General features: G+C 37.6%; 1 protein-coding gene across 2 annotated transcripts in view; it reads left to right on the top strand.

Annotated features, from left to right (window-relative positions):
* Nucleotides 1-2762: 2762 nt before the first annotated feature.
* Nucleotides 2763-14961, top strand: part of LOC100976982 (solute carrier organic anion transporter family member 1B3) — a 100227-nt gene continuing 88028 nt past the window's right edge. The window contains exon 1 of one of the 2 annotated variants that reach the window (XM_057299489.1): nucleotides 2763-2846. In XM_057299489.1, the coding sequence (XP_057155472.1) occupies nucleotides 2763-2846 (84 nt within the window). Of the gene's footprint in view, nucleotides 2847-9179; nucleotides 9306-14961 lie in introns of those variants that run through there. The other variant, XM_034936197.3, reaches the window with a different exon arrangement.

Below are 14961 nucleotides of genomic sequence, written 5' to 3'. Positions count from 1 at the left end.
CTTATTACCTTGAGACCACCAAATTATTGATTTTTTTCCTCACTTCACCTACAAAACACATACAAAAAGTGGAATAATTGAACTTCTCTTAGAGATACATAGGTATGGGTTTCTCCATTCATGAGTGTATTTATATACACTCGCATATACATAAGTGATAATATCTTCAGATGTTGATTTTTCCATATTCATGCATTATCCACTAAATATGCATGATATATATTTATGGTTTTTATGCATTTATAATATAGAGAATCAAATCCTTGTTGAGTAAATTAATGCATGAAATATGCAGTAGATCTTCATTATTCACAGATTCTATATTAGAAAATTTGTCTAAACACTAAAATTTGTTTGTGACACCAAAATTAATACTGCTGGGCTTTTGTGATCATTGGCATGTACGAGCAGAGTGGCGAAAAATTTGAGTTGCTCTGTTTCCAGTTGAAGTGGAACAAAGTGAAGCTCTGCCTTCCTGTCTCAGCTCCCATACTATAAACTTCACAGTGCATTTATCGCCACATTGTTTCCATAGTTGTGCTTTGCGATGCAGAGTTTACTGTTTTAAATGGACTTCAAGCATAGCCCTGAAGTGTTGTCCCGTTGTTCCCACCTCCAAGAGTGCCTGACAGAAGAGGTACATATGCTATGTAAGTTTCCTTCAGGCATGAACTACAGTGCTATTGGCCACTAATTCAATGTTAATGAATCAACAGTATATACTAAGGTGTCTTTAAACAAAAACATACATAAAACATTATGTATTAAGTTATGTATTGATCCATTGATGAAAATATTGTGACCAAAGCCACACAGTCACCTAACGCTGTATCTCTTCTAGGAATGATGGATTAATATTTGCAAATTCAGTGTTCCCAGCAACTTTATGGAACATAATTATTGCAAAAAGTGAGAATCAATTGTACATATAACCTATATCATACATATTATATAATCAGTATCCTATTACAAATCGGATGCTTATATAGATAACATTGATATTTACATACTTAGATATTTACATATCTAAGGTATCTATATAAGCAGCTACATAGCATGTATCTACATAGCATGTATCTACATATATATGCTATATACATAACGTATACCTATATCTATGTTATGTATCTGCTTATATACTTTATATACATAAATATGTGTTATGCATATATGTATGAACAAGAATACATCTCTAAACCTTATAAATATTCCACTGTTCTATATAAAAGAGTCAACTGACATAAAAAGTTGACTCATTTTACTGGTCTTCAAAATAGGGGCTTAATAACTCTCAAACTTATGATTTCTCATATACTTTGACTTCAAAACTTCACTTGTAGGAATTTATCCTACAGATATGACCACACAGAAAATGACATATAACATATTAAGAACATTTTCTAATATGAAATAATTAGATATAAGCTAAATAGTTAACGATATAGAACTAGTTACATATATTATGAACAACAGAATACCCTGCTACCATAAGCAAAATGAGGAGGACTTTTATTAATATAAAGTATATACAGAAGATAAAAAGGTACAGTGCAGTAATACTGGTATGCTTACATTTATATTAAAAGAGAAAATATTATGTATTTAATTAAAAATGCATATTAAGGCTGGGCGCGGTGGTTCACGCCTGTAATCCCAGCACTTTGGGAGGCCGAGGCAGGCGGATCAGGAGGTCAGGAGATCGAGACCATGCTGGGTAACGTGGTGAAACCCCGTCTCTACTAAAAATACAAAAAAATTAGCCGGGCGTTGTGGCACACATCTGCGCCTGTGGTCCCAGCTACTCGGGAGGCTGAGGCAGGAGAATGGCGTGAACCTGGGAGGCAGAGCTTACAGTGAGCCAAGATCACGCTACTGCACTCCAGCCTGGGAGACAGAGCAAGACTCCGTCTCAAAAAAAAAAAAAAAAAAAAAATGCATACCAGATTTCTGGATAAGGGGACAAAGGTTATAAGCAGAATCTTTGCCTTTTCTTTTTTTTTTTCTTTTTTTTTTTTTTTTTTGCATTTTTAACTACATGCAGGTATTTTCTCTTGAAAAATAAATGGATAAACCCTAAATACAGTAAGATCATGATGATGGTAAAGTCAAGCATGGCCAGAGTCTCTCTGAGAGATACTTGGAATATATTTTGCTCTTTTAAACAAATCCAAACTTTATCTGCTTTTTGAGCCTTGTTCCATAGGCATCTCCTCTATGAAACTGACTGAGGCTATCCTAATCATTATTATTTACATTATTTTTCAACCCATTTTGAGTATCCACTGTGTGCAAGTCATCATTTGGCACTTTATAAACTTATAAGGATAACGTAAACATAAATTTCCTTTCATAAATCTTGTAATCTGGATATGTAGAAAATATAAAAATTTTAATTTCTATAATTTAAAATTGTTGTTCATACAATCTAGTGTGTGGTTTTATATTATTTACTTGTTTCAAATTTCTCTCTATGAAAATTATTTTTCTAAGTAAATTATAATCTCTTTAGGCTAGGAGTTTGTGTCTGTCTTTCCTCCTCTGTGTCCAGCATTGACCTAGTCCTGTGGTCAGGATATAGCAGGCCCTGAATGAATATTAGAGAATGATTGATTGATTGATATTGAGCTTGTGGCTTTTCCTATTTTTAAATTGTATATTGTTAAAGTAAAATAAATTATACTTTTTCTTTTTTAACAGGTGAGCATTTCAAACCAAGCATCAGCAACAATTAAAAATATTCACGTGGTATCTGTAGTTTAATAATGGACCAACATCAACATTTGAATAAAACAGCAGAGTCAGAATCTTCAGAGAAAAAGAAAACAAGACGCTGCAATGGATTCAAGGTAGAATGGGTTTTATATTTTCAAACTAAAATAAGTTAATGGAAAATTTTTATGTATAGAAAGGCCACTAATTGTCAAAAAGAACATTATATCTCATATTATAATTTTTCTATTGAAGCATACATTAAAGTATTAACAAAATAATCCCTATATTGATTTAAATCAGTTTTTAATCTGATTGAAGTTATTGCTTTGCTAGAATTATTTTATGAATAAAGGTTTATTTATTTTTAACTTTTTAATTTTTAATTTTTGTGGGTATGTAGTAGGTATGTATGTTTATGGGGTACATGAGATGATTTGGTACAGGCATGCAATGTGAAATAAGCAAATAATGAACAATGCGGCATCCATTTCCTCAAGCATTTTTTCATTGAATTGCACACCATCCAATTATACTTTATTTTAAAAGGTACAGTTAAGTAACTGACTATAGTCACCCTGTGTGCTATCAAAGAGTAGGTCTTATTCATTCTTTTTAACTAATTTTTGTACCCATAAATCATCCCCATCGTCCTACCCCCACACCCCCATGACCCTTTCCAGCCTCTGGTAACCATCCTTCTACTCACTGTGTCCATGAATTCAATTGTTTTGATGTTTAGATCCCACAAATAAGTGAGAACATGCAATGTTTGTCTTTCTGTGCCTGGCTTATTTCAGTTAACATAATGATCTCCAGTTCATTTTGTTGCAAATGACTAGATTTCATTCTTTCTATAGCTGAATAGTACTCCATTGTGTATATGTCCCACTTTTTTTTACGCATTCATCTGCTGATGCACACTTACATTGCTTCCAAATCTTAGCTATTGTAAACAGTGCTGCAACAAACATGGAAGTACAGATAATCTTAGATATACGAATTCGCTTTCTTTTGGGTATATACCCAGCAGTGGGATTGCTGGATCACATGGTAGCTCAATTTTTAGTTCCTTGAGGAACCTCCAGACTGTTCTTCATAGTGGTCCTAGTAATTTTTATTGCCACCAACAGTGTACAAGGAATTCCTTTTACTCCACAACCTCACCAGCATTTGTTATTGCCTGTCTTTGGGATATAAGCCATTTTAACTGGGGGTGAGATAGCATCTCATTGTAGTATTGATTTGCATTTCTCTGATGATCAGTGATGTTGAGCACTTCTTCCTATGCCTGTGTGCTATTTGTATGTCTTCTTTTGAGAAATGTATATTCAAATATTTTGCCTACCTTTTGATCGGATTATTGGATTTGGTCCTATAGAATTGTTTGATCTACTTAGACATTCTGGTGATTAATTCCTTGACAGATGGGTAGTTTACAAATATTTTCTCCTACTCTGTGGGTTGTCTCTTCACTTTGTTGGTTGTATCCTTTTCTATGCAGAAACATTTTAACTAGATGTGATCCTGTTTGTCAATTTTTCTTTGGTTGCCTGTGTTTCTGGGGTAAGGAATTTGCTCAAGAAATTTTTGCCCAGATGAACGTCCTGGAGAGTTTCCCCAATATTTTATTGAGGTAGTTTTATGGGTTGAGGTCTTTAGATTTAAGTCTTTAGTTCATTTTGATTCGTTTTTGTATATGGCTAGAAATAGGGGTCTAGTTTCATCCTAGCACCATTTATTGGAGTGACTGTCTTTTCCCCATTGAATGTTCCTGGCACCTTTGTCAAGAATGAGCTCACTGTAGGTGTGTGGATTTGTTTCTGGGTTCTCTATTCTGATTCATTGGTCTATGTGTCTGTTTATATGCTAGTACCATGCTGTTTTGGTTACTATAACTCTATAGTATAATTTTTTTTGAGATGGAGTCTCGCTCTGTCACCCAGGCTGGAGTGCAGTGGCATGATCTTGGCTCACTGCAAGCTCTACCTGCTGGGTTCATGCCATTATCCTGCCTCAGCCTCCTGAGTAGCTGGGACTACAGGCACCCACCACCACGCCCAGCTAATTTTTTTTTTTTATTTGTAGTAGAGATGGGGTTTCACCATGTTAGCCAGGATGGTCTCGATCTCCTGACCTCGTGATCCGCCTGCCTCGGCCTCTGAAAGTGCTGGGATTACAGGCTTGAGCCACCGTGCCTGGCCACTCTGTAGTCACTCTTCTAGAGTGGCAGTCTGGGGATAGCACCAGGAGATATCAGCTGTGATGGCTTGGAGAAACTGTGTAAACCAGCAGTGTAAACAAGAGCAGGGCATGTATGAGTAGTTGAGAATGGTGAATAGGAGTGACTGGACAGAAGATAGTAGGGATGACAAGTTTTTTTGGGGGCACAGTCTAAGTTGGTCTGGTGTCTGGAATGAGACTGGGGCCTAATAAAAAGGAGCGTCTATACAGGAGCTTAAATGGGCTGTACCTTGTAGCATTCTGAGGACAGGTCTGACTTCTGAGAAGGGAAAGTGGTAAAAGTATTGTCCAGTCCTTTTTAAGGTGGTGGCTGAGCTTGGTGAGGTGTGTTTTTAATAGACTATTAGTCCGTCACTGAATACTAAGAGCCTAAAAAAATGCTTGGCTGATTTGACTAATAAGGGCTGGTCTTTTATCAGACTGTATAGAGGTGGGAAGGCTAAACTGAGGAATTATGTCGACAGAAGGGAAGAAATGACTGCAGTGGCCTTCTCAGACCCTAAAGGAAAGGCCTTTACCTATCTAGTGAAAGTGTCTACTTAGACAAAGAGGTATTTTAGTTTTTGGGACTCGGGGTATGTTGAGTAAAGCTAATTTGCCAGTCCTGGGCGGGGGCAAATCCTCGAGCTTGTTGTGTAGGGAAGGGAAGGGGCCTGAATAATCCTTGAGGAGTAGTAGAATAGCAGATAGAATAGCAGATGGAACACTAAGAAGTTATTTCCTTGAGGATAGATTTCTACAATGGAAAGGAAATGAAAGGTTCTAAGAGGCGGGCTAGTGGCTTGTACTATAGCATAGCCTGCCTTTGCTGGTGTGTGGTGATTAGGCCTGGTGGAACTGCCATCAATAAATCAAGCGTGATCAGGGTGAGAAACAGGGAAGAAGGAAATGTGGGGAAATGGGATGAACATCAGGTGGATCAGAGAGATGCAGTCATGAGGGTCAGGTGTGGTATCTGGAATAATGTGGGAGGCTGGATTGAAGTCCGGGCCAGGAACAATGGTAATTGTGGGACTTAACAAAGAGTGAGTACAGCTGAAGGAGCCAGGGAGCAGAAAGTATATGCGTCAGGTATGAGGAAGAAAATAGATTTTGGAAGTTATGAGAAATGTAGAGAGTGAGTTGAGCATAGTTTGTGATTTTGAGGGCCTCTAAAAGTACTAAAGCAGTGGCAGCTGCTGCACGCAGACATGAGGGCTAGGCTAAAACAGTAAGGTCAAGTTGTTTGGACAGAAAGGCTACAGGGTGCAGTCCTGGCTCTTGTGTAAGAATTCTGACCACACTAACCATGCCTAGGAAGGAAAGGAGTTGTTGTTTTATAAAGGATTGAGGTTTGGGAGATTAATCGGACATGATCATCAGGGAGAGCATGTGTGTTTTTACGAGAATTATGCCGAGATAGGTAACAGATGAGGATGAAATTTGGGCTTGACTGAAGTAATGGAGTCTGTCTGGGAAGCCTTGCGGCAGTACAGCCCAGGTAATTTGCTGAGCCTGATGGGTGTCAGGGTCAGTCCAAGTGAAAGCGAAGAGAGGCTTGGATGACTGGTGCAAAAGAATAGTAAAGAAAGCATGTTTGAGATCCAGAACAGAATAATGGATTGTGGAGGGAGGTATTGAGGATAGGAGAGTATATGGGTTTGGTACCATGAGGTGGATAGGCAAAACAATTTGGTTGATAAGGCATAGATCCTGAACTAACTTGTAAGGCTTGTCTGGTTTTAGGACAGGTAAAATGGGGGAATTGTAAGGAGAGTTTATAGGCTTTAAAAGGCCATGCTGTAGCAGGCGAGTGATAACAGGCTTTAATCCTTTCAAAGCATGCTGTGATGGGATATTGGCATTGAGTGGGGTAAGGGTGATTAGGTTTTAATGAGATGGTAAGGGGTGCATGATCGGTCACCAAGGAGGGAGTAGAGGTATCTTATACTTGTGGGTTAAGGTGGGGGAATACAAGAGGAGGATGCAAAGGAGGCTTTGGATTGGGAAGAAGGGTGGCAGTGAGATGCGGCTGTAGTCCAGGAATAGTCAGGGAAGCAGATAATTTGGTTAAAATATCTCAGCCTAATAAGGGAACTGGGCAGGTGGGGATAACTAAAAAAGAGTGCGTAAAAGAGTATTGTCTAAGTTGGCACCAGAGTTGGGGAGTTTTAAGAGGTTTAGAAGCCTGGCTGTCAATACCCACAACAGTTATGGAGGCAAGGGAAACAGGCCCTTGAAAAGAAGGTAATGTGGAGTGGGTAGCCTCTGTATTGATTAAGAAGGGGACGGACTTACCCTCCACTGTGAGAGTTACCTAAAGCTCGGCGTCTGTGATGGTCTATGGGGCTTCCGAGGCGATCAGGCAGCATCAGTCTTCAGCCGCTAAGCCAAGAAGGAGTCAGTCAGAGAGCCTTGGGCCAGAGTTCCAGGGGCTCTGGGAGTGGCTGCCAGGTGAGTTGAACAGTCTGATTTCCAGTGGGGTCTCACACAGATGGGACACGGCTTAGGAGGAATCCTGGGCTGCGGGCATTCCTTGGCCTGGTGGTCAGATTTCTGGCACTTGTAGCAAGCTCCTGGGGGAGGAGGTTCTGGAGGAATGCCTGGCCACTGCGGTTCAGGCGTTTGGAAGTTCTTGTGTGCTGGAGATGTGGCTGGGGTTTGTCTCACAGTGGAGGCAAGGAATTGCAACTTTGTTTTATTATTGTACACCTTGAAAGTGAGGTTAATTAAGTCCTGTTATGGGGTTTGAGGGCCAGATTCCAATTTTTGGAGTTTTATTTAATGTCGGGAGCAGATTGGGTAATAAAATGTATATTGAAAATAAGATGGCCTTTTGACCTTTTAGGGTCTAGGGCTGTAAAGCGTCTCAGGGTTGCTGCTGAATGAGCCATGAACTGGGCTGGGTTTTTATATTTGATGAAAAAGAGCCTAAACGCTTCTGATTTGGGATAAAGAAAAAGGAGCATTAACCTTGACTATGCCTTTGGCTCCAGCCACCTTTTTAAGAGTAAATTGCTGGGCAGGTGGGGGAGGGGTAGTCACGGAACAAAGCTGTAAGCCAGACCAGGTGTGAGGAGGGGAGGCGATAAAAAGTTTATAGGGTGGAGGAGCAGAGGCTGAGGAAGAATTGGGACCTAGCTCGGCCTGGCGAGGAGGGGAGAGGTCAGATGGGTCTGTAGAAAAGGAAGATTAGAAAGACTCAGCGATGCTTGGGGCTGGGACTGAAGGGACAGGCGGGAGGGAAAGAAGGAAGATTTGGGATGAATTGCATTGGGCAGAGACTAGGAAGGGACTGATGTGTAAAAGAATGCCTGGACATCAGGCACCTCAGACCATTTGCCCATTTTATGACAAGAATTATTTAGGTCTTGTAGGATGGAAAAATTGAAAGTGCCATTTTTCTGGCTATTTGGAACTACCATCGAGTTTGTATTGGGGTCAAGTGGCATTGCAGAAGAAAAAAGACACTTAGATTTTAGGTCAGGTGAGAGTTGAAGAGGTTTTAAGTTCTTAAGAATACAGGCTAAGGGAGAAGAAGGAGGAATGGAAGGTGGAAGCTTGCCCATAGTGAAGGAGGCAAGCCCAGAGAAAAGAGTAGAGACACGGGGAAGTGGTGGGGGTTTCTTGCCCTCCAGCAAAGCAGAGAAAGGGTTGGGGCATGGAAATAAGGGATTGGGGGTTCTTGACCCCTAGAAAAGCGGGACTTGCCGCTAAGGGTGAAGGAGAAGGGGTTGAGGGGTGGTACTTGCCCCTCACCCAGAAAAGCAGAGAAGGGGTAGAGACATGGAGAGAAGGGATTGGGGTAGTTGCCCCTCCCCCAGAAAAGCACGGGGGATTGATCTCCCAAGGGAGGTCCCCCGATCCGAGTCACGGCACCAAATTTCATGTGCGTCCGGGTGAAGAGACCACCAAACAGGCTTTGTGTGAGCAATAAAGCTGTTTATTTCACCTGGGTGCAGTTGGGCTGAGTCCGGAAAGAGAGTAAGTGAAGGGAGATAGGGGTGGGGCCGTTTTATAGGATTTGGGAAGGTAAAGGAAAATTACAGTCAAAGGGGGTTGTTCTCTGGTGGGCAGGGGCGGGGGTCACAAGGTGCTCAGTGGGGGAGCTTCTGAGCCAGGAGAAGGAAATTCAAAGGGTTAATCACTCAGTTAAGGTGGGGCAGGAACAAATCACAATGGTGGAATGTCATCAGTTAAGGCGGGGCAGGGCCTTTTCACTTCTTTTGTGATTCTTCAGTTACTTCAGGCCATCTGGGCTTATACGTGCAAGTCACAGGGGATGGGATGACTTGGCTTGGGCTCAGAGGCCTGACAGTGGCAATGTATGGTTATGTTACTGAATCCACATGTTGCAAGAGAAAAACTAGCAGGTAAGGGAATGGTCAATTATTTACTTGTCTTGTGCTCGGTAAATCGGCACTTTACACAATATAAGGTGAACATAGACTAGCTACCTGTGGAAATATTTAGCCTTTTATCTGTAGCTATCTGCTTAAGGAAAGGCATCTTTTTGCAGAACTCAGCTTTTAGCTTAATTTTGTTTATGTCATAGTGAATTGGGGTCTCAAGTTTTTATTTTCCTTTCATACCCCTGCCTTTTTCCTTTTAAAATCTTTTGGAGAAAGCATTTTAGAAGAAAGTTACTCCTTGGTCTTGAGTTTTGTCTGATCTCGCATGGCTGTGATGGTTTATTCCTAGAACAATAGATCCCACATTATTAGGAATGCTCATTTTTAGCAGGTTGTGAAATCTTATGTCCTGCAAAGAAAAAAATAGGAGGAGGAAGAGAGACAAACACGCAGTAAAAGGAACAATCCTGGAAAACTGATACAGGCCATATCACTCTGAAGTGTGTTGTCAGTAGGCACGTATGAAAATGGTTTGTGTGTATAAGTCGGTTTCTGTTATTTTCTTCTGAAGTTTAAGTTGTCTAGTTTGCATCCCCATGGCTTAAGAAAATCACAGCTTAATATTTAGTAATTTTAAATTGGACAATGCGGGGGAAAGGAAAATGAAAGGAAAGGAGAAAAGAAAGAAAAAATTGAAGACATTATTTGGAGACTTGTAGTCAGGAAAAATTTTAGAATTTATTTCAAATTGTAGAAAATAATAAAAACTGATAAACCTTAGGCAAGACTAGAATCAAACAACAGGTACTATAATTTATAGAAGCATATTTTTTCTCTCTTCAATTCCCCAGTTTTATTAAACAGAAAATCATAGTAGGACCAATTTATTGGTAAAATAAATTTTAGTACTTTTACACTTGGTTTAATTATTTGTATAAAGTGCAACAAGAATAATCATTGACCATATAGGAGCTCTCTCTCTTTTTGTGAATTGGCTTTGCTGGATCTTTTTGCACAACGAATGTAAGATTGGACGTTTGTAAATGCCTGAAGCCTAGCCAAGGATTTATCTGTGCCTGCAGATACATATGTGAACTGGGTGAATTCTTCTCTTTCTGAGGTCTTAAGAAAACTTGGAGTTCCTGGACCAGTCGAAAAGTGACATTCTTTACTTACCACAGGTCATGACCCTGTAAAGGATAAGATATGGGGCTAGTTTTTCCAAGGGGCTTCTATTGGCTCTGTAGGTCAGCCTCCTTTTCTCAAGGCAATCAGAAAATGTCATTCCAGTCAAAGACTTGGTAAAATAACGAGTGCCTCGAATTACATCCTGTGATAAAAGAAAATATATTCTTATTAAACTTATGCAAATAATTATATTGCCATAAATTGAGAATACTCTCAAAATAGTTTTCAAATTTTGGAGAAATTAGGTTGAGAGAAAGGAATTATATTTTAAATTTTGCTCATAAGAACAAATTTTACTGAATTTACTAAATTCACTTTATTAAATTGATAAAGCTGTAAATAGCTTAAAAGGAAAGTTTTCTTGACTCTGAAAAATAAAACCAATCAGCAAATGTTTTAAACAAAATCTTATACAAGATTATTTCAGTCTTCTATTAGTTTGGTTCATGCAATTAACTCCATGTTCTGCTCAATATTGGGTCAGCAAGACTTATTAATATATGAGCTCTCCATGAAAGGCCTGGAAATTTTCCTATCTATTCCAATGATGGTATATCTAAATTTATCAAAAACTTATTTTTTAGGAGTACTCCTCAGAGTTCTATAGCAGATTACAAACTGTCCTATGAAAGGATTAAAGTAAAACAACTATTGTGAATGACAAAAATCTTAGAACAGCCATGGTTAAAGACACCATTGACAAGTAAATTTGGTTTCTTCTGTGGCATACAGCAATTTTACATAATAATCATAATTACTACTGACAACATCTACTAAGACATATTAGAATTACAGGAATTGCATATATTTTTGGAACACATAATAACAACACATTCAAGTAAATATAATATAATCCAAAGAAGGTTAAATGTCATTGTTTATTTGACAGTGCTTCCTGTATGACTTTACCATACCAAATAAGTCAAATATGTCTCTTTTGGACTTCCGGAGACCTATTATTAATAAATATATGAAGTCCAAGTACTAATTTTACAATTTGATTTTGGAAAGTCTGTCAAATGTCAGAAGTTTAAAATACTTAATATGATAATATAGGCTCATAGGTCATTGTAAAATAAATCATTCATTTAGTCAAAGTGATAACAAAGTTTTTTTAAAAAAGGCAAAAATCTTTATTTTTTGAGAGAGGAGACTTAATTTTCCAAACAACGAGCCCTAAGAGAGACTGCATGAGGCCAATTAAATCTGTCTCCCAAATCTTATAAACAAATCTATTAAATTTTAATCATTTTGACCATAAGCTATAATTTCCATAAACGTTTAAATAACCTTTTAATGTTTTTTTAAATTAAAAAATGGGTTAATGCTATAAGAACCTTGTTTATCTAACACAGGGGCCCTGATGCTGGTCTCTCATCAACCTATAATATTAATGTGTAATTTATATGGAAACTCTGAGCTAAGTTTATCTCTCAAAATTGGCCCTTATAATTTCACAGACGCATGTCTTCTGTGACAGTCCCTGGGATTAGAGGGGTTCAGCAGTTTTAATTTCTGGCACTGTGTCTCACGAATGCAGTTTATTTTGATTATCATCTTTTCCTGGGTCTGAAGATGAGGGTTTGACTGGTGTTACGGTTTAAGATTTAGCAGGACTTGGTGTGCTTTTTTGACCCAGAAGTAAAAGCCCTTTAATTTAACAGAATAGGCTGGGCACGGTGGCTCATCCTTGTAATCCAAGTACTTTGGGAGGCCAAGGCGGGCAGATCACTTGAGGTCTGGACTTCAAGACCAGCCTGGCCAACATGGTGAAACCCAGACTCTATTAATAAATATACAAAAATTAGCCAGACGTGGTGGTATGCGCCTGTAATCCCAGCTGCTCAGAAAGCTGAGACAGGAGAATTGCTTGGATTTGGGAGGCAGAGGTTGCAGTGAGTTGAGATTGTGGCACTGCACTCCAGCCTGGGTGACAGAGCAAGATTCTGTCTCAAAAAAAAAAAAAAAAAAAAAAAAAAAGAAGGAAAGAAGAAAAACCATGAAAACTTAATAGAATTAGGACTTTAAAAGCAACACAGAAAGTAAAATGGACATAATAACCTTAATTTTTAAAATTTGTAAATCTCAATTTTTCTAAGCAAATAAAAACTTAATAACAGGAATTATTTTGATAAATGTAAAATCTGTTAGACAAGTTAACAAAAAGAATAAAAAAGATCTGTGTTTGCTTTTTCCTATGAGGAGTACATTTAAATAACATGCAATCAAAACTAATGTAAACCGTACTTGAATTAGTTAGATATAGAAAGAGTGTGTTCCGGGTGATAAATGAAAATTCTTGGTTTCATAGAACAATTAAAGCCAAGAGCACAGAGGGTTATATTAGAAGAAAACATTTTATTTAGACCTTTAAGGTAAAACATTTTTTTTTATAACGTCAGGCCACAATAGCAGAACCTGAGGGAAAAAAATTACAGAAGCTGTTGACAAAGTTGAAGGAGAAAGTTATCTCAGTCCTTCTCAAAGGGAAGAGAAAGCTGAAAACAGTGGGACACAATAAAAGTTGAACTTTTGGGTTAAAAAATTAAAATCTCTTGTAATTTTATTAAGAGTGAATCAATACCTTAAGAAAATGTTGTTCTAACCAATTCTTTAGTGAATTAATTCTTTTTTAATATCAAGTCTCAATCTCTGGAATGACTATTATAAATAATTTCCCTTTAATTATAGCAAACTTGATCACTTTTTTTACTCATAAATCCTCTTCTTACAAACCTTATTACAATTTATACAAATTATTTATGATATGCTTGGACTTTCTGTGTTATCCTAAAGGTACCTCTTTCTTAAATAACCAGTCATTTTAGAAAAAAAATTAATCACACAAGATTCTTTCTCATATAAAATTATTTTCCCTTCAACTTTTCTTACCAAAAATAACTCTTTATACCTACAACTTTCTGTGTATCTCTCTTATATACTAGTTTCTTTCACTTTGTTTCATAAACTTTAGCCTTTGTATTAGACAAAAATTATTTTCCTTTAAATAAGAACATATTTTTTAGAAAAATGTCTCCCTATATTTTTTAAATTGGAAATAACCCAGATACTTAATGTAACATAACTTTAGATTATAAATGGTCATCATTTAAAGTTATTTGTCTGTTAATCATTTTTATAGCCTGTGATTTCAGATGTTTACCTAAGAACCTTAAGGTTAAATAACTTTTTTCTTGTTGTTGTTTTGCCAGTAACTCAAAAGTTAGCTGTTTTATTAAGCCAACAATTTTCAATGCATTATTTTTACAAAAATTACACAAAGATAACTATGTTTTGGGTTATAAGCTTTATAACCCTCATGCCAAATTTGGACACCTTATAATATTTAGCAGGGATAAATATTAAACTGCTTGATCAAGAAATCTAAACAATAATGTGAATTGACAATTCTAAAGACATTTCTAATTTTATTTTACCAGCAATTAAAACACACTTATTTATTAAGGATTTTCTTAAGTCACATGAACTTGAAAAAGCATTTGGGCTTTTCTATCTTCTGTTTTTCTGATAAAGTATTTGATTTAAATGCTTTTGTAAATCCAATTAATTACAGCTCCTTTATATATTTTTAGTAGTGAAACGTACATGACACATAAATATGTAGACTTATTAGTCATGAAGATAAAAGTAGATCTTAAAGATTCATATTTTAGATATTTTAGACTTCCAATTTAGATATTTCAGACTTCCAATTTCTTTTTTTTTCGTTTTAAGACAGAGTCTCACTCCATTGCCCAGGCTGGAGTGCAGTGGCACGATCTCAGTTCACTGCAATCTCTATCTCCTGGGTTCAAGCGATTCTTCTGCCTCAGCCTCCCGAGTAGCTGGGACTGCAGGCACATGCCACCATGCCTGTATTTTTGTATTTTTGTAGAGACAGGGTTTACCATATTGGCCAGGCTGCTCTCGAACTCCTGACCTCATGATCCGCCCGCCTTGGCCTCCCAAAGTGCTGGGATTACAGGCGTGAGCCACGGTGCACAACCTCCAATTTCTTATGACCTGTTTAACTGGATAGCCCTAAATTTGCATACTAAAGGAACAACTCTTAGGTGAAAATCAGATAGCAAAATTTACATCTCAAGGTACAGAGAGAGAGTGGTGTGCTAGAGGGAGATTAAAAATGGATACCAAGTCAAACATGAAATTGTAGAAATCTACCTTATGATTGTATAGGAGACCAATTTTATTTAGATAGGTAGTTTTAAATTTAGTCTCTATCTTTTAATTGGATCTCTGAGCTCTTTGCACAAAGCTCCACTGAATCCTAGGTCTCCAAAAGGAGAGAGATTCATGAGACTAGGACATGTAATGCTTTTACGGTGCACTTGGCTACAAAGACATTTCTCTAAGTGTCTAAACCACACCCTTTTGTATCTTAAACACCCATGAATAGCACCTGTTGTAACAACTATTTTAGTAAAAAAAAAAAAAAAAAAAAGGTAATACAATACAAAAACAAGCATTA

This window comes from Pan paniscus, chromosome 10 (genome assembly GCF_029289425.2).
Source record: "Pan paniscus chromosome 10, NHGRI_mPanPan1-v2.0_pri, whole genome shotgun sequence".
NCBI lineage: Eukaryota > Metazoa > Chordata > Mammalia > Primates > Hominidae > Pan > Pan paniscus.
This window is presented reverse-complemented; position numbering and strand designations above follow the sequence as displayed.